Consider the following 18,955-nt stretch of genomic DNA (forward strand, 5'->3'; position numbering starts at 1 on the left):
GGCGGGCGCCGGGGGGGGGGGGGTGGCCGGGCCGCCGCGCGTGACGTAGCGCCGGGCAGGGCGTTATCAGCTGCGGGGCCGCGGCGGGGGCGGCGCGGCGACAGCGGACGGCGCCGCCCGGGCCCGGACGGCTGCAGCCCGCGGCCGCGAGCGGGTCCCGAGCGCTTCTGGCGGTCGCCCCGGCGCCGTGCCCCGTCTCAGGGCGGCATGAGCCCGCGGCCGCGGCGGCCCTAGCCCGCGCTGCTCCGTCCCGGGCGGCCCGGCTGCGGTGGCGGGTGCTCGCGGCAAGGGTGGGGGCCATGAAGCCGAGCGCGGCCGGGCCGGCGAGGGAGCTGGAGCCGCAGGCGCCGGGCCGGGGCGAGCAGCGCGCGGCGGAGCCCGAGGGGCGCTGGCGGGAGAAGGGCGAGGCGGACACGGAGCGGCAGCGCACCCGGGAGCGGCAGGAGGCCACGCTGGCCGGGCTGGCGGAGCTGGAGTACCTGCGCCAGCGCCAGGAGCTGCTGGTGCGGGGCGCCCTGCGCGGCGCCGGGGGTGCGGGGGGTGCGGGGGGTGCAGGCGTCGCGGCGCCCCGCGCTGGGGAGCTGCCGGCGGAGGCGGCGCAGCGCAGCCGCCTGGAGGAGAAGTTCCTGGAGGAGAATATCTTGCTGCTGCGGAAGCAATTGGTAGGTCGTGCCTGGAGGTAGAGGCACGGCTGCCCCCGCACGGGGGCCGGGCTTCGGGTAGGTGGTCTGGGGGTGGGCGCCAGAGCGCCTCCGGCTTGGCGGGGCGCGCGCGCGCGGGGTGGGGTGGGGGCTCTCCGGGTTCCGGGACCCTCCCCCTTCCTGCGTGGGCCGCCGGCGCCCACGCGTGTGTGGCGGGTGCCCGCTTTGTGCCAGGTGGCGACCCCGCGCGGGTGCAGGACGGCTGGCGGCGCTGCCTTCGGGATTCTGGAGGCGCCGGGCCGTAACCTTCAGTGTCTCCGGTTAGACGACCGCAGCGCCCTCGCCCCGAATGTCTGCAAGCCCTCCTTTAAAACACCATCTCGTTGGGGGGGGGGGGTGTCTTAGCTCCACGTCCTCCCGCCGAGAGGGGACAAAAGCCGGGGAGGGGGCTGGCGGCCGGGTTAACTGTCCGATGCTGAATTTTACGATTACGCGGAAGCGCGCGCGGAGGGGGCGCTGGCCCTCCCGGGGCCCTCGGCGTGCCAGCTCTGGCCGGGGCTGCCGCCTAATTTCAAATAGAAGCCCTTTGTAGGAGGCACAGCAAAAACACGCAAATGATAGAGATTTGGCTGGAGAGAGTGCCCCGTCCTCTCCTGTTTCATGCGATTGGTGGTGGAGGTGGGAGAAGAGAGAACCTGCCCCTGGGCAGCATGTATCTCCGTCCGTGGCTCAGTCGTTCTATGCCATCTGCGTTCATGGGGAAGAACAAGAACTTTGGCGCTTAATGTATTGATGAGCAGCTTTTGACCCCGCCTCAGAATAATGGCGGCAGCTTTGTTATGGTGACCTCAAAAATGTAGTTTTGAAAACAGAGAGAGAGAGAGAGAAAAAAAAAAGCTTTTTCTGACCATGTGATACTGTCTGAGACCGGACACATGCTAGATAAGGTCCCTCCTGCAATAGTGAACATAGGTGATGCCATGTGGTTAATTGTCAAGGGGGTTTCTTGTATTCTCTCTTTTTCAGATAATTTTTCTCTCTCCTCTTTCTCTCTCTCGGCATCAGAGGGGTTTTACTTTGGTTCCTTTTTTTCCTGGAGAAACGCATTCTAGCAAACAGGCATGCACGGTTTTTGTCTACAAGCTTTTAAAACCAAGGGACAGACAGGACTGGAATAGATACTCCTTTGCGTCTGTTTTTCTGAAGATGTGCCCTGGTTTGTGCAATACCTGTTTTGGCGTTTTCCTGTTTCTTTGGAAGTAGACCAGGTCTGTATGTAACATGGATGTGAGTTCATTCCTGCCAGTAATGCCTGGTCGTTGACGTTTTATGCATTGTCTTGTGCAATAGCACCTTTTTCTCTTCACGAGTTTCAAGATTGTGAGTGGCACATTCCTGTTGTCCCCTGGAGGGGAGCAAGACAGCATGTCAGGAGAATTTCAGCCCAGCGTTTTGTGGTACTATTTTCATTTGTAGACTTGGCATTCATGATTTGAACCAGATGCCTTTTGAGTTCTTTTGCTTTCCCAGCAATAGGAAGCACTAGGTGGCGGTGTGAGTTAGCGCTACAGATCTGTCACCCTTGGAAACCCGAGTTGTGTTCAAATCTTGATGGACCTTCCCTTGAGGGTTTTGGATTTTGCCAGCTCACATTATACTTGGCACTGGCTATTAGTATTAGTTTCTCACTTTCAAAGGCCCTAAGACTGATTAAACCCCACAAAGCAGCTAATAGAAAACAAAACTCTGTGGGACATTTGGCCAGAAAATCTCACCTAAGTAAGAGTATAGTGTATTGTAGGAAATATCTTACACTCTGACTTCAAATTAAAGAGTCTACTGTGAAGTACGGTTTTGTAAAAAATTGGCTGTACGCAGAGGATTTTTTTCTAAATCTCGTTTTCTTGTCCTTACCTATAAAAAGTGAGTTTGCATATATTCATTGAAACAAAAAGCAAGTCCTGTTTTTATGAAGAAACTATAGCACCACAAAATGTAAGGAAGTAAAACTAAACAATAGGACATATTCTTGAAGATTCAAAAAAAATTTTTTTTCAGGTCATCCAGTAAGATTTTGGTTTTGGAAGATTTAGTGAACTCTCCAAATGGTAATTTGAAGCCTAAGAGCAGACTTTCTGGTTCTTTGTGACCAAACATGTGTTCATTTTTCTTTTCTGTGTTTCTTCCTAATCAGAATTGTTTGCGGAGAAGAGATGCTGGTTTGTTGAATCAGTTGCAAGAACTTGACAAGCAGATAAGCGACCTTAGACTGGATGTAGAAAAGACATCTGAAGAGCACCTGGAGACAGATAGTCGGCCCAGCTCAGGTGAGTATGTGAGCACAAGGACAGCATTCTGCACTCAAGTTCTACTTCAGCCCCCAGTGTTTAACATTCCCAGACCTGCAAATGGCAATGGAGTTTGTTTCTAGTGCAAAGAGGATTAAAAAAAAAAAAAAAAAAAAAAAAGCAGTCTGCCATTCAGTTGTATGAGAGGGAAATAAAACCAGATGAAAAAATTTTTAATAATGAGATTGATCTGACTGGAGTCCCCTGAGTGTAAAAATAAAAGCTTCTATTCAAATTTCTGGAAGAGCAGTCCTCCTTTGAAACTTGAGAAAGTCAGAACTGGGCTAGAAAATTTGTCACACTTCAGCTTCCTGAGACCACTTCAAAAGTTTTTTTTTTTTTTTTTTCTTTTAAGCCATTTGGCTCCTTAACTAGATTTTTTTTTCTTCAAATTATTCTTTTTTGAAACATTTGTGATGAAGTTGAGGTTTTGACAGACCTAAGTCTCTTTCCTTGCACATCTTTAAAGGTGGGGTCAAGGAGGAGGAAGGTTAATTTGAGAGTGAGAGTAACTTTGAAATGTATCCATAGATATGGGCTCTTTCTCTTTTCCTAAGAGTTGCTTGAAATAAAATCATACAGTCACAACACTAAATCCAGTGGACCAAAATTGTGCCCCCCTCCACCTCCCACCCAAGGAAGCTTCCCTTTCCTATCTTTCCTAGTTGATTAACCCTTTTCTTTTTAAGCACAAATGTGTATATTGCTTGACATGATCTTAATTCCAAATGGTGTTTTTATTTGTAGGGTTTTATGAGCTGAGTGATGGGGCTTCAGGATCCCTTTCCAATTCCTCTAACTCGGTCTTCAGTGAGTGTTTATCGAGTTGTCATTCCAGCACCTGTTTTTGCAGCCCCTTGGAGGCAACCTTGACTATCTCAGATGGTTGCCCCAAATCTGCAGGTAAGACTTTCTAGAATTGATAGACATTTTTAACTGGAAGGGGGTCAAAGGCTCTTAAAGATTATCTAGCTCCAGAACCCCTTCTATTGGTAGAAAAACAAAAGGTCAGAGAATTTCATCAATGTGCTACATTTCATGACATTGTTGATCTAGAACCACAATGACCACTATTCAAGTCCTCTTTGGGTAACAGTTAGCTGATGGTGGTAAGATAGCTTATCATTAGAAATCCTGTCCCAATATTACAGGTTTTGGTGCTCTGTTTGTGAGCCTTTGCTGTTTGTTTAACTTGTTTGCATTTTCTTTTGAAAAGCACTCTGGATCTTTTTTTTTTTTTCTTAAATCATTTAAAGCTCAGGCTTACACTAAATTAAATATATCTGCCAGACTGATTGGTACTTCAGGGAGCAGTGCCCACCCTCGCCCCTCCCCCTCCCCAGGTTATCTAGACTGTCTTGTACGATGGCAGCTGTCTTTTCTTCTGGCAGGTGGGTGGGATGAGATTCCCCTGAGCCATGTGCCACGGTCCCTCATTTTGGAACCTTCCTTGCAGTGACCTCCGGAGAGAGTCTTGCTGTTGTTGGTATTGGAAGAGTTTCTGCATTTCCACTGTATGTCACTGTACTGGATGCTCTGCATACACTGACCTCCTTTGAATCCTCCCAGTAGTTCTGTAGGGTGTGCAAGTATTGTTAGCTCCATCATATGTCTCAGAAAAATAAGATCTAGTGAGGTTAGGTTAATTGTCTAAGGTTACAGAGCTAGTGAGAAGTAGAGGCAGGATTCAAGCTCAGGACTAACTGTCAGGTCCTAGTTTTTTCCACCACACCAAGGGAATTTAGAAATTTTTGTGTTCGACCTTCTCATTGAACAGAGGAGGAATTTGGTTTTATAAATCAGCTCATCAGAAGCTCCTCATTTGCTGAATGGCAGAGTTGTTGCTGAAACTTGGGACTCCTTTCTTCATTCTGCTTTACTCTGGTTCCTCAGAAGAGCAGAGAAAACGTGGAGAGGAGCTGTAGGTGCAGCACAAGTCATTGCACTCTCGGTTTCTCTTCTCTGTGTCCTCCACTTGGGTGGAAGGGTGAATTTTTGAGATCTAAGCAATGCAGAAATAAAGCCAAATAACTGAGGCTGCTAACTGGCTGTTTTCTTTGTGTTTGTACTGTGTGCTGTCAGCAGTAATCATTTGGGGAAGCACAAATCTGTGTTACCTAGAGTGTCTAGGCTTCAAGTTCATTGGTAATTGTTTCTCTTCACTCTGCAGATCTGGTTTCAGAGGGAAGCTTTAAAACCCATTAAAGGCACTTTGGTATAGGTTTTCCTTGAAGACAGACCCCTGATCTCCCAAATGCCACATCTTCACATAATTGAGACAGTTGTACTGGGCCTTGGGGACTGAGATGTCTGTCTTGTTCCTTAACTCTAAGTAGGGAACAGGGACAGAACAGTAAAATATAGGTAAATGTAGGGCAATGTTTTAAATGTAGGGCAAAGATAGAGTAGTGGAGGAGGGGGGCTGGGCAATGATATTAGCTAGAAAAGATTCCCTTTCTTACAATTAGTTATTTATTAAGAGTGGAGGTGGGAGGTCAAGCCACAGCATTTGTAGAAAAATCTTTTCTTTACAAATGAATCATATCATTTCTGGGTCCAGACTGTATTTTCCCCCAGGGATGCTAATCATCATCGAATGTCATGGAGCTTTCCTTTAAATTAACCAATTTACATAGATTCTGGTACATAGTAGGTTTTCAATATTTGAATAAATATAATATAGGATATATTAAATAGTAATAGAAACTATGATTTTCCTTTGCTGAAGTTCATTAAGGGGATTTGATAATTATAATAGTCGTCAAGGTAAGACATCAAAATCATTTAATTAAGCAAGAAAGCTTGATTTCATTGTATTTTGGCATCTATGTTTTTGAGATATGGAAAATTTATTCATTAATACAATTCAATCTTTTAAAACCTTATCAAGAATTCTTTCCTATTTAAAAATATTTTTTATTTTTTAGTGTCATTATTGAAAATATAAGGTGATTATTTTTTTAAAGGTGATTATTATTTATATTTGGTTGGTCTCCACTGAAATTTGATCAGTTTCTTTGAATTTCCAGTTGACAGTTATACTCGAACATATGTCATTAAGAACTAGGTCTAAGAAAATAGAAAATGAGGAGAAAGCTCCCAGAAAGTACAGTTTATCTCAGCATTTCAAAAGGAAACCAGGAATATAACACAGATAGAGTAGCCCAGAGAAAGAATGACTCAAAAAGTGTGTTTTTTTTTTCCAGTTCTAAATGCAGTGCATACTTATTGAAAATTTAGAAAATAGAAAATAAAGAAGTAAATCTCACCTGTTTTCTCACCACACTGCTATACTACTATTGGCATCTTGGTGTGCTTCATCTCAGACTTATTTCTTTGCATACCTACAGTTAATAAAATTATCATCATAGTCTGGTATTATATCATGATTTTCACTAAACTTTAAAGCATTTCCCCCATATTATTCAATAGTTTGAAAGTATTTTTAGTGGCGCAATATTTTAAGATATATCATTTCTTGTTACAAAGTTCTTTGTTAAATATTTCTTCCCTCATCCAGTAGTATGGACTGTATGTAAAAGAGTACAGTAGCTTGTAGGAATAGTTGTTGATTCTTTACCATTCTCTCTACCGATGAATTTGTTTTCGTAGAAATTGGCCTGAGTCAAGCTGATGGCTAATTCATTTCTTCAGAGTGTACCTTTAAATGTTTTTCAGATCTCATAGGATGGTTGGAAAGTAAAGAAGGCCACTGTGAAGACCAGGCCTCAGGGGCAGTGTGCCATTCCTCCTCTACATCACAATTTAATTCCCTTGGTGTCATTGCAGATGTGAATCCCAAGTACCAGTGTGATCTGGTGTCTAAAAACGGGAATGATGTCTATCGCTATCCCAGTCCACTTCACGCCGTGGCGGTGCAGAGTCCAATGTTTCTCCTTTGCCTGACGGGCAGCCCTCTGAGGGAAGAGGAGAGGCTTGGTAACCATGCCAGTGACATTTGCGTTGGATCTGAGCTGGACGCCATGAAGACAGACACTTCCTTACCGTCTCCAGGTAGTTTGTGGTCTGCTCCCCACCCTTCATCCAGTAAGAGAATGGATGGCTACATTCTGAGCCTGGTGCAGAAAAAAACACACCCTGTAAGGACCAACAAACCAAGAACCAGCGTGAGTGCTGATCCCACGAAGGGCCTTCTGAGGAACGGGAGCGTCTGTGTCAGAGTGACTGGGGGTGTCTCACAGGGCAACAGCGGGAACCTTAAGAATTCTAAACAGGTGCTTTTGCCCTCTGGCGGGATCCCCTCTTTGGACAACGGGACATTCTCCCCACTGAAGCAGTGGTCAAAAGAATCAAAGGCAGAACCACTGGAGAGCAAGAGGCTGTTGTCCCCGCCGGAGGCCTGCTCGCCAGGCGCTGCCACTGAACTCCCAAGCAAGCATCTGCCCAGAAATGCCAAGCCAGCTGCCCAGGACCACGCCCGGTGTCCCACGGCTGCGACAGGGGAGTCCCCCAGGGACGGCGTTCAGGTCCCAGCCGCCTCTCCCAAGGAGAGCCCCGGGAGGGGCCCCGCCCCGCCGCAGGAGAACAGAGTCGTCCAGCCACTGAGAAAGGTGTCCCAGAAGGGCGGCCTGCAGCCGGCCCCTGCTGCAGCGCCCTCTGCTGCAGCGCCCTCTGCGGCCCCTGCTGCAGCGCCCTCTGCGGCCCCTGCTGCGCCGCCGTCTTCAGCTTTCGCGCCGGAGGAGCGGCCGGCGCTGGATTTCAAGAGCGAGGGCTCCTCCTCCCAAAGCCTGGAGGAAGGGCCCCCCGCCAGGGCGCCGTCCGCCCCGGGCCTGCAGGCGGCGGCCGCCCGGCCCCACCGCGGCACCCGGACCCCAGCCGCCCCGCGCTCGGCCCCGAGGCACCGGGGGGCGCAGGGTCTCCACGCGCCCGACGGCGCGCTGCCGCCCGCGAGGGAGAAGAGCCGCGCGGCGGGCAAGAAGTGCCGCTTCCCCGACGACGTGGATACAAACAGGAGGCTCCGGAAGGCCTCGTCCCGGGGGCGGAAGGGCGGGGCCGGCCAGCCCGAGGCGGGTGCGGCGTGCCGGGGGCTGGGTGCGGGCCAGCGGGCGGCGGGGGCCAGGGCGCACGGCCACGGCCACGGCCGGGAGACGCTGGTGGCCAAGCCCAAGCACAAGCGAGCCGAGTCGCGGCGGTGGCGCTCGGCCGCCGAGGTCTCGCTGGAGGAGGCCCTGCGCAGGTCGCGGCGGCGGCGCGAGCACGTGGGGCTGTTCCCCGCCGCCGTGCCGCTGCCCTACAGCAGCCCCTACGCCTACGTGGCCAGCGACTCCGAGTACTCGGCCGAGTGCGAGTCCCTCTTCCACTCCACGGTGCTCGACACCAGCGAGGACGAGCGCAGCAACTACACCACCAACTGCTTCGGGGACAGCGAGTCCAGCGTGAGCGACGGGGACTTCGCGGGCGACAGCACGAGCTCCAGCGACTCGGAGGAAAGCGGGGGCCTGATTTGGTCCCAGTTTGTGCAGACCCTCCCCATCCAGGCGGTGGCAGCCCCGGACCTCCACAGCAACCCCACGAAGACCTTCGTCAAAATTAAGGCCTCGCATAACCTCAAGAAGAAAATCCTCCGCTTTCGGTCGGGCTCTCTGAAGCTCATGACGACTGTTTGAGGAGCACCCCGGGGAGGGGGTGGCTAAGTGGTGGTGGTGGTGGAGACTGGGGTGTTTTCTAGTTTCATAGCGGAAAAGGTGGCGTCTTATTTGTGCGTGTGCGTGTGCGTGTGCGTGACGGTTCCACGGAATGCTTTGCTTTTGTTGAGATAGACTTGAGGTGCTTTGTCTCGTCCTCATCCTGTAGGGATACTAGTGCCTTTAGTGGAAGGTAAAGAACGTTTTGCTGGCTAGGAGTAAATACTGGGTTTTTAATGGTGGTGATAGTGAATGAATTTTGTGGTATCAGGTGACTCTTACTGGAAATTCTCTGAGCATCTGTGAAGGCACAGGTTTCGGCGTTCAAGGCTTGCTGGGATGGGGCCTTTTGATCCGAAGGTCAGGTGGGTGGAATTTAGACATACATTGCGTCTTGGTTCTCTAGGGCTGTGTCTCCATGAGGGTTTTCCCATCGAGAGGCATCACATACAATTGTGTGAAGTAGGTACGATGGACAGTCATTGTTTTCTGTAATTTTTTATGTAGTCCCCCTTTCTTAGATGTATCCCCATTCTATTTTCTTCTCAGAACTGTTTGGTTTACTGGACTCGCAACTTGAAGACCAGACCCTAAATCCAGAGCTGGTGACCTCTGGGTAGGATGCTGGTAATAAACTGTAAAAGGATTCACTCAAACTTTTGCCACACTTGGTGCCTAGGCCCTGGTTACATAACGCTTTCTGGGCCAATTAGCCAACATTTTGATGCCTTTCTCTTCCTCCGTAATTTGCAGCAGATCCAGCCATTTCCTCTTGGAAGGACTTGCCTTTGGGGTAAATTTTGGTCCTTGGGTCCTGAGAAATTCACTCCTAATGAAATAACCCTTGAGTGTAACTCCAAGCCCAGAATTGCTCACTGAGTATGGTGCCACCTAAGCATTGGCCCAAACATTTTAGTGCAATCCAGTCCAGATTGGATCACTGACCCTGTCTGGAAGGGCTTTTTTAAAAAAAAAAAAAAAATTTGTTTTGGTAAGCAGTATTGTGTAAATTGTTTTTTATACCAATATATGCATGTTTTGTGCATGAGTAGTATTTGTTTTGATATTTCTATGGATGTTAAATTACTGTATGATATAAACAGTATGTGTTTTTTATATATCATTGTGTAAATTTAATATAACACATTTTATGCTGTAATAAACAATTTGTTTTACTGCTGTTAAGTTTGTTGTTTGGATATAAAACCAGTTACACATAAATCTTGTGCCGATTATTTTGGGTTTTCAATTCTAGCATTAGAATATTTGCAATAATTAAAGCAAGCTTTAGGCAAAGGCTATAAATGGATGGTAAGTAAACAAATGAGGAAAAGCAAACCACTTCTTTAGAATAGATAAGATACTTCTTTAAAATTTAAGGTAAATTTGGTAGATGTCTTCTAAGGAAAATATTTCAGAAAAGAGTCTTCCCCGTCCCCCAACTCCGCAGTATAAAAGAATTTCCGACATGGAAAAGTTGAAATGATAGTGCAGTAAACACCTGTATAGCCAACACCCAGATTCAACAGTTGCTAACAATTCCTAACACTTGCTTTAACTCTCTTTACATATGTATTGGGTTAAACCATATTACTGGTTTTGAAGGTTAAGGACAGATTTTGGCAATCCTCCCTCCACCACACTGCTGTACTATTTTAGAGTAAATTTCAGGCATCTTGATATTTCATCTCAACACTTAAGCATGTATTTCCTAAGAATAAGGAAATTCTGTATAGAACTACAACATCAAGATCATACCTAAGGAAAACTGACAATAATTCTTAATATCATCAAATATTTAATTTCTATTCAAATTTTCCAGTTTGTTTCAGAATTTTGTAACAGCATCTTCTTCCCTTTTCCTCACCAGGATTCAGTTAGTATGTGGCATTTGGTTGTAGATCTTTATAGTCTTTTTAGTTTAGTCTACCCACATTTCTTAAACATGACATTGTGTTTTTGAAGTCCGGACAGTTGTCTCATAGAAGGGCCCACATTCTGGATTTGGTTGGTTCCTTATACTGTGTTTTAACGCCTAGTCCTTCTATTTCCTGTAGGTTGTGTTAAGGCTTGATTAGATTCAGGTTAAACATTCTTTCTTTCTTTTTTAAGATTTTATTTATTTATTCATGAGAGACACACAGAGAGAGGCAGAGACATAGGCAGAGGGAGAAGCAGGCTCCCTGTGAGGAGCCTGGTGAGGGACTCCCTCCCAGGACCCGGGGATCACAACCTGAGCCAAAGGCAGATGCTCAACCACTGAACCCAGGTGCCCCAGGCTAAACATTCTTGACAAGATTTCACTAGTGATCTTGTGTGTTTTTATAGCTTCACATTAAGAAACATAAGATCAGGATGCCCTGCTATTACTGAATATAAGAGTGATCCCTTGGTTAAGTGGGTGAGCAGTGATTTCTCCATTATAAAATTTCTCTTTGCAAATGGTAATTATTTGTGGGTGATTCTTCAATATTGTGTGGATATTCTTCACAACTTTCCACTTAATGGCTTTAGCTTACACTGCTGAATCTTGCCTAAACCAATTATTGCTTTGGGAATTCAAAATGGTGGTTTTCTAAATATCTTCTACATTCTTCAAAAAAAAAAAAAAAAGGCTTTCCTTATTTTTCCCCCTTTTTCTTTTTTTAATTTAAATTTTAGTTAAATACAGTGTAATATTGGTTTCTGGAGTAGAATTCAGTGATTGATCACTTACATACGACACCCAGTGCTCGTCACAAGTGTCCTCTTTAATACCTATCACCCACCTAGTCCATCCCCCTCCAACTCCCTCCATCGACTGTTCTCTTATGTTGAGTCTCTTATGTATGGTTTGTTTCCCTCTCTCCTTTTTCTCTTTTCTGCCTTCCTGTATGACCATCTGTTTTCTTCCTTAAATTCCACATATGAGTGAGATCATATGGTATTTGTCTTTCTCTCACTGACTTATTTCACTTAGCATAATATCCTCTAGTTCATTCACTTTGCAAATGGCAAGATTTCTTTTTTAAAGTAATATTCAAATAACATTACTTGAGTAATATTTCATTGTATATATCCATTATAGCTAATCTTTATTCATCTTTCGATGGACATTTGGGCTCTCTCCATAGTTTGGCTATTGTTGATAACACCCCTTTTTCTTTTTTGAACATCACAATGGAATCATGGATGTTTATTCATTTGATATTTAATAATCATAGTTATTGTTTGTTTTTGATGCTCAACATGTCCCAAATTTGGCCAACGGGAGGATAAATTTTGTTAAAAGGAAACTGGAATCAGCCCAATCTCATATTTACTATGAAATGTACTTAATTATAATTACTTTTTCAGATGCTAAATTTAAATGCAACAAAAATTCCTTAACCATTTTTAAAATTTTGTCTTAGAAATTTTCTTTTCCTATACTCATCTATACCTATCTCTGAGAAGGTTTTTAACTTTGGAACATAGCAAGTGATTTCTCCATGCCTATAAAGGTAAGACATCTTGTTTCTTTTTTAAATGAGACATCTTTTTAGCAAGACCTCTCAGACAACTCAGTTCTTCAAAACGTTACTCTTTTGCTATTCATTTGTTTTTATATGCAACCAGTCATTTTGTTTGGACTAGAATTTCTTTGACTACCTGATTAAGTCAAGCACAAGTAAGGGGATGATCTCTGCATCTTTTCTAATACCATGATCCAATCTCTTTGGGGCCACGCTATCAAGTTTATTGTTTATGGCAACTGTGACCTGCAGTCAGTTCTTGAATCATTTCCAAGTTGTTCTCAATGAGCATTATTCTCAGAAGGGGATGCTTTCTGAAAACCAGCTTCTGAATAATTACATTTTAGGTGACAATGCCAAATGAAGAAAAGCGTGAAAAACAGGATTTTCAAAGAACCCTGTGTTTGTCCTCCTCTGTCCATTGCTTGACTTCGGTGTAGCTAGCATCTGTACTGCACTTGGAAAGTTGGGTTTTGTTCATTATTTTTGGTGACAAAATAACTGCTATTGTTGTTACAAACGACAAAAAAAAAACCTCTTTAAAATGTTTTCCTTTATTGAAATAAACTACAAATATTGTCAGAAAAGAAAAAATATATCTGAACGAAGCATAGGTGTTTAAATTTTCTGCTAATCCTCCTCAAATCCTACTCTCACTAGTTTGGTGTGTATATTTCCATATTCTTTTTCTTTTTTAAAGATTTTATTTTTTCATGAGAGACACACAGAGAGAGGCAGAGACACAGGCAGAGGGAGAAGCAGGCTCCCTGTGGGGAGCCTGATGCAGGACTTGATCCCAGGATCCCAGGATCACTACCTCAGCCAAAGGCAGACGTTCAACCACTGAGCCACCCAGGCGTCCCTCCATATTCTTTTATATGCACATACAAATATAGAACCTTTATATTTTTTTCTTCAAAATGAAGGCTCAATCTATATGTATTATTCTGTAATTTACTACCTTCATTTCATGGACCTGTATAGTAGATATAATTCCTAATTCTTTTTAATGGGGTTCCAATTGTGTCTTCATTGAGAAAAACACTAGATTTTATGGGTTACTAGTTTGTTTAGAAAAATTCTAATATTTAGCAAAAAAATGTCAATGCAAGTGCTATACCTTTGCACACATATTGCCTTTCTAGGTTTCCAATGGATTTTGTTATTTTGTATTGTGAGCACACTTATTATTGGAGGATTATTGAGGGAATCCCGTGAGGCTTGATTTAGGATTTTACCACACTGAGAAGCTTTGTGGTTTTTTTTTTCTTCCGCCAGGTGCTTCAGGGACATTTTCAGCCTGGACTACCTTTTTTTTTTTTTTTTAATTTTTCTTATTTTTTAAAAGTTTATTTCTTTTTAGTAATCTTTACACCCAATGTGGGGCTCAAACTCACAACCCCGAGATCAAGAGTCACATACTCTTCTTTTTTTTAAGATTTTTTATTTATTCATTCATAAGAAACACAGAGAGAGAGAGAGAGAGGCAAAGACACAGGCAGAGGGAGAAGCAGGATCCATGCAGGGATCCTGATGTGGGACTCAATCCCAGGACTCCAGGATCACACGCTGGGCTGAAGGCGGTGCTAAACCACTGAGCCACTCGGGCTGCCCAAGAGTCACATACTCTTCTGACTGAGCCAGCCAGGTGCCTCTGGACCACCTTTTAGATTAATTACTTTACTTTGGGTTACCTGACTATAGAAGTATTATATATTCAAATCCTAAGCCAACATGAGGATAGGCTGTGGTTACATGTTCTTAGAGGAGACTTTTCTCAAGGCAGAAGAGCTTCCTTACTTTTATCCTGGGCTAGCAAGAGGAATGTTTCCTTGGACCAATCTTTTACTGAGGGTGTAGCCCTTCATTGATTTCAGGGATTTGAGAAAGTCTCAGTCGCAAATCCAAGCCAAGTTCTTGTTGGTAAATGCCGGTCTAAACCAAAGTCCCTTGCTTAAAAGACCAGCAACCTTTCCCCCTTACTCTTTAAAGGTGGACCAAACTTGTGTGTCTTTCTTTCTAGTAAAGTCAATACATACTTAAGAGGATGTTTGTTAATAGTTTATCAATCATTTCTGTTTTACAGTGAGACAATTAGGTTATCCAGTTCACCATATGGCTAGAAGCATAGAACTGCTCATTGCCTTCGTCAATAAGTTGGATTATCCCTTCCCCCTCTTATTTTTTGGTACAATTTTGAGGTGCAATTGAAGTCCAGTAAAATGTACATATTTGAACTGTACAATTTAAACAGTTTTGACATGCAACCACTATGTAACCACCACAATCAATATAACAAACTTCTATCATGGTCAAAAGTTTCCTTGATACCTTTTGTAATCCATCTCTCCCTCTACAACTTTCCCTAGGCAACCACTGATTAGTTTTCTATCAGTATAGATTACTTTGTCGTATACTCTTTTTCTTGGCCTGAATTTTTCATTCCACATGATTTTTAGATTCTTCCATGCTATGTCATGTCTCAATAGTTCATTCCTTTTTTTGTTGCTGAGTTGTATTCTTTTATGTAGATATATAACAGTTTGTTTATCCTATATACTTGTTGTTGGACATTTGAGTTATTTCCAGTTTGAGGTTATTCCAAATAAAACTGTGAAGAATATTCATGTACAGGTCTTTGTGGGGACAGATGTCTTTGTTTTTTTAAACTAAATGCCCAGGAATGGAATTCCTTGGTTTTGTGGTGGGTATATGTTTAACATTTTAAGAAATTACAAAAACATTTTCCAAACTGATTTTTTAAAAATTTATTCATCACACACACACACACACACACACACACACACACACACACACACACACAGGCAGAGGGAGAAGCAGGTTCCAGGGAGCCTGATGCAAAACTCAATCTCAGAACTCCAGGATCACGCCTTGAGTTGAAGGCAGATGCTCAACCACTGAGCCACCCAGGTATCCCTGTTTTCTAGCTTTTAGTGTAGAAGTCTTGGTTATCTTTTGCTATATTTATTCCTATGTATTTTAAGACTTTTGGTGATACTATAAATAGAAGTTTTATAATTTTACTTTCCAATTGCTGGTGGACTAAAAGAATACAATTGATATTATATATTAAGCTTGAGCTCTATACCTTGTTAACTTCATTTCTTTGTTTTAGTGATGGTTTCTTAGAATTCTAATCCTAGGCTTTTTGATATTGTTCTAAAGATCTGGAAACCGTTGTTCATTTTTTTTCAGTCTTTTCTCTTTGTTCTTCAGTTTGGATAGTTACTAATGATCTATCTTCATTGCCTTTGTTATCTACATTCTGCTATTGGACCCAACTAGTGAAAAAAATTTTTTTTAATTTAGATAATCTATTTTTCAGTCCTAAAGTTTCCAGATGAGTGTGTTTTGTTGTTGTTATTTTTAGTTTCTGTTTCTCTACTGAGAAACATTTTCATTTCAATGAAATTCATTTCATTTCATTCATTTCAAATGTGTTTTCCTTTACCTCATGGAGCATAGTGATAGTGGTTCCTTTAAAGTCTTTGATAGTTTCACCATTTAGGTGATCTTGAGATTGTCCTCTATCGATTGTTTTTCCCTTAAGAATTGTCACATTTTCCTCTTTCTTTGGTTGTCAAGTAATTTCAGACTGTATCCTGAACATTGTCAGTGTAATATGGTATATTAAATTATTATATTAGTTTTAAAAATAATCCCTAGGAGAATATTGATGTTTTTGCTTTAGCAAGCAATCAACCCAGTTAAGCTCTGACCTTAACTAAGTTCTTACCTTTGTGTTCTCCTTACCTTTACATCTCAGTTAAATCATACAAGCCTTTGCTGTGCCATTTTGGGTCTGTCCTGCACATATGTAGTTCACGGGTTAGTCTGAGACTTATGCAGGTGGTTTATATCTCATTTAAATTCTCAGTGCTTTGTTAGGTTGATTTGAGTCTGTATCTTGCATGCTTGACTCAGATGTTAGATGGAGCCAAGGGCTCATTACACAGAATTGGGGAACCTCTTTCTCTGTTTCTTTCCCATCGGGGATTTCTCCCATTCATCCCACCCCACAGGATCAACATTTCCTAATTCCTATGGCTAGGAAGACATGTTTCTATTGGAATTTTAGCTGCCTATAGCACACACTGCTCTGACACTGGGGCCTGCCTCGGGATAAAGCTGCATGAGGAAAGAAAATGGGAGACTCACCCGTCCCCCCAAATCCATCTGCTTCTGTTTAATTTCACTGTTCTCAGTTCCCTGCCCCCCCTCATATTTTTATCAGAGTTTTTAATTGTAAACAGTAGGAGGTCTAGGTTATTTTGCACTCACACTGCCATGGCAGAACCAGAATCCACTGACCCATTTGTTTTTATATGGATGGAATTCAAAGACCCAGCAGAATCCTACTGGAGAGCCAATCAATGTGCTTCCCCCAAATTCCCTACCTACTCTGAAAAACATACATAGGCTTTTTGTGTTCTGTTTCTTAAATGTCATATAATAGTAAGAGTCATTAAAAGCAAAGAAATCCTTTATCAGTGTTGAGGAAGGAGTGTTTAGGGTTGGCACAGTCAATTTTATTTTACGTTTTTCTAGGTGCAAACCTTTAACTTAGAAGGTAGAAAGGAGCTAATAATTTTTTTCTATACTATTTTTCTTTTGGGACTAAAAAATAAATAACATTCTTTACACATATGTATATTGATCAAGAGGTAACATAAAAGTGCCTTTTGTTTCCTTGGGATCATTTTGTTTCATTTCAGACTTGTCAAAACTTTTAATTATTTACCTGATCATTGTATCTCTCACTATAATGTAAATACAGTATATAATTATGCTTTTGAAAATGGTTATTTACTCCTTGGCCCACAGTGTTTTTTTGGAGTTGCTACAACCTATCTGTTAAACATAAGGAGTAGCAGCATGGAGCCTCGAGCTGATTCAGAGAATTATTTTAATTTGGGGACTGTTGCCCAGGTAAATAGCAGCTGCTTTGGAATCATTACAGCTGAAGTGGTGAATGAATAATTTACCTTTATATTTAAGTATAACAGATGAGTATTTCAGGGTTACCAAAATATAAAAAAATGTCTTAAGTATCACTAGTTCACCTAGCTGTTATATTTTAAAGGGACTTCTATAAACAGATACTAGGATGTAGAGTTGTAGCCTAAAGAGTTTTGTGGTGGTTGTGATTAATGAAAGGGAACATTAAAGTGATTAGAATTTGGTTTTGGTAAACAACCCTAAAATCTATTTATTTATTAAAATCTTATTTATTTATTTATTTATTTATTTATTTATTTATTTATTAAAATCTTACGCAGAATGTGCTAAGTCTTTGAGCTAGCAAACTTGGTCAGGGAATCTTGCAAGAGCATCTTTTTCCCCTGGAAATTTCTTTATGGTAGTCACACACACAGAGAGAGAGAGAGAGAGAGGCAGAGACACAGGCAGAGGGAGAAGCAGGCTCCATGCACCAGGAGCCCAACGTGGGATCCGATCCCGGGTCTCCAGGATCGCGCCCTGGGCCAAAGGCAGGCGCCAAACTGCTGCGCCACCCACGGATCCCTTCTTTTTAAATTTTATTCCTTAAGAGGAAGCTATTTTCACATTTCTGGCTTTCTAGTAGGTCTTGGCATTTTATTCTGAATATTGTACTTAGCTAGAACCAGAAAATGCAGGGATCTATTTTTTACTCTAAGGAGTTTTTTTTAATTGAAAATAATCTTTCATGATTATAAACACAGTATATGTGTATTATAGAAAATTTTAAAAATACAAGTAAGCAAAAACTAGGAATATAAAACACAATTTTTATTATTCAGAGATGATTCCTACACACCTTTCATTTTCTATCCTTTCGGATCTCCTTCAATTATGGATATACATGAATTTTTGTTCCTAGAATGAGATCATACCTACTTGCTGTTTTGCCACTTGATGTTTAAAGTCAAGAGTCTCTGCCTTTCCATGTAAATGCATTTTCTCTTATCTAATATCCAGGATACATTCAAATTTCCCCAACTGTTAGGGGAACTTTAGAAAAAATTTTAAAATTAAATTAAAAAATCAATTATTGATAAAAGATTGTTATTCTAAATATTTGCCTACATTCAGTTGATTCAAAATTCATAGGAAGTCTTTGGTAGGCCTAATGGTTGATATTGATAATCATGTGGCTAATTTGTTATATGGATTAATTGATCCTGGTCACAATTATAGAGTTACCAAAATTAAAAATAAACTTTTGCTCTGATGAATTCAGGGACTGAAATGATACACATTCTGTCAAGAAGTTCCTAATAAGAATGACAAAACATATAATGTGAGGAATATAACAGTCCTTATATTTGTAGTTTTTGCTTTTTTTTTTTTTTTGTATTACTTTATGTAATGTGTAAGGTTTACTAAGGTTTACTAAGACTCAGGTAATTGCTGACCACTAGCATATATTCCATACATGAGCTTTTTGAGTTTTGTCCCCCTAAATGATATCCCATGTCAGGAAAGAGTTACAGTTATACCCCTAAAGCCAAAAGTAGGCCAAGGGAGGAACATTCTTTCTCTAGAATCTCATCAGTTGATATTTAGAGGATAGGATTTAGGACACTGAAAATGTGGCTTATTGCCTAAAACACACATATTTTATTCTTAAAAAACAAATTTCTGAAAGAGTAGCACTGTAACATTTAGATAAATGTGCATAATTTTCTTTTTATCCTCACACCCAAGTTTTTAAGTAAAAAGGTTATTTAGGGGTGCCTGGGTGGCTTAGTTGGTTGAACATCTGACTCTTGGTTGTGGCTCAGATCATGATCTCAGGGTCCTTGGATCAAGCCCCCTGTCAGGCT

The 18,955-nt window shown here is 42.5% G+C and overlaps 1 protein-coding gene across 4 annotated transcripts; it reads left to right on the top strand.

The window, feature by feature from the left end:
• The first annotated feature begins 76 nt into the window (after positions 1-76).
• DACT1 (dishevelled binding antagonist of beta catenin 1) lies at positions 77-9,819 on the top strand. 4 transcript variants are annotated; one of them, XM_072761664.1, is made up of 4 exons: positions 77-662; positions 2,836-2,968; positions 3,737-3,892; positions 6,668-9,819. In XM_072761664.1, exons 1-4 carry the CDS (start codon positions 300-302, stop codon positions 8,614-8,616), a joined length of 2,601 nt encoding a protein of 866 aa, XP_072617765.1. In that variant the 5' UTR covers positions 77-299; the 3' UTR covers positions 8,617-9,819. The 4 variants fall into 4 exon arrangements, with proteins under 4 accessions (XP_072617765.1, XP_072617763.1, XP_072617764.1 ...); XM_072761662.1 differs by having other exon boundaries at positions 151-662; positions 6,779-9,819; XM_072761663.1 differs by having other exon boundaries at positions 151-503.
• Positions 9,820-18,955: the final 9,136 nt, after the last annotated feature.

The sequence above is a fragment of the Vulpes vulpes genome, chromosome 6 (assembly GCF_048418805.1).
Source record: "Vulpes vulpes isolate BD-2025 chromosome 6, VulVul3, whole genome shotgun sequence".
Taxonomy (NCBI): domain Eukaryota; kingdom Metazoa; phylum Chordata; class Mammalia; order Carnivora; family Canidae; genus Vulpes; species Vulpes vulpes.

Excerpts from the sequence above, each read along its gene's own strand:
- DACT1 (XM_072761664.1), top strand. The coding sequence starts at position 300 with ATGAAGCCGAGCGCGGCCGGGCCGGCGAGGGAGCTGGAGCCGCAGGCG. Across the intron at positions 2,969-3,736 it reads AGATAGTCGGCCCAGCTCAG|GGTTTTATGAGCTGAGTGAT; the intron begins GTGAGTATGTGA and ends TTTTATTTGTAG. Across the intron at positions 3,893-6,667 it reads TGGTTGCCCCAAATCTGCAG|ATCTCATAGGATGGTTGGAA; the intron begins GTAAGACTTTCT and ends AATGTTTTTCAG.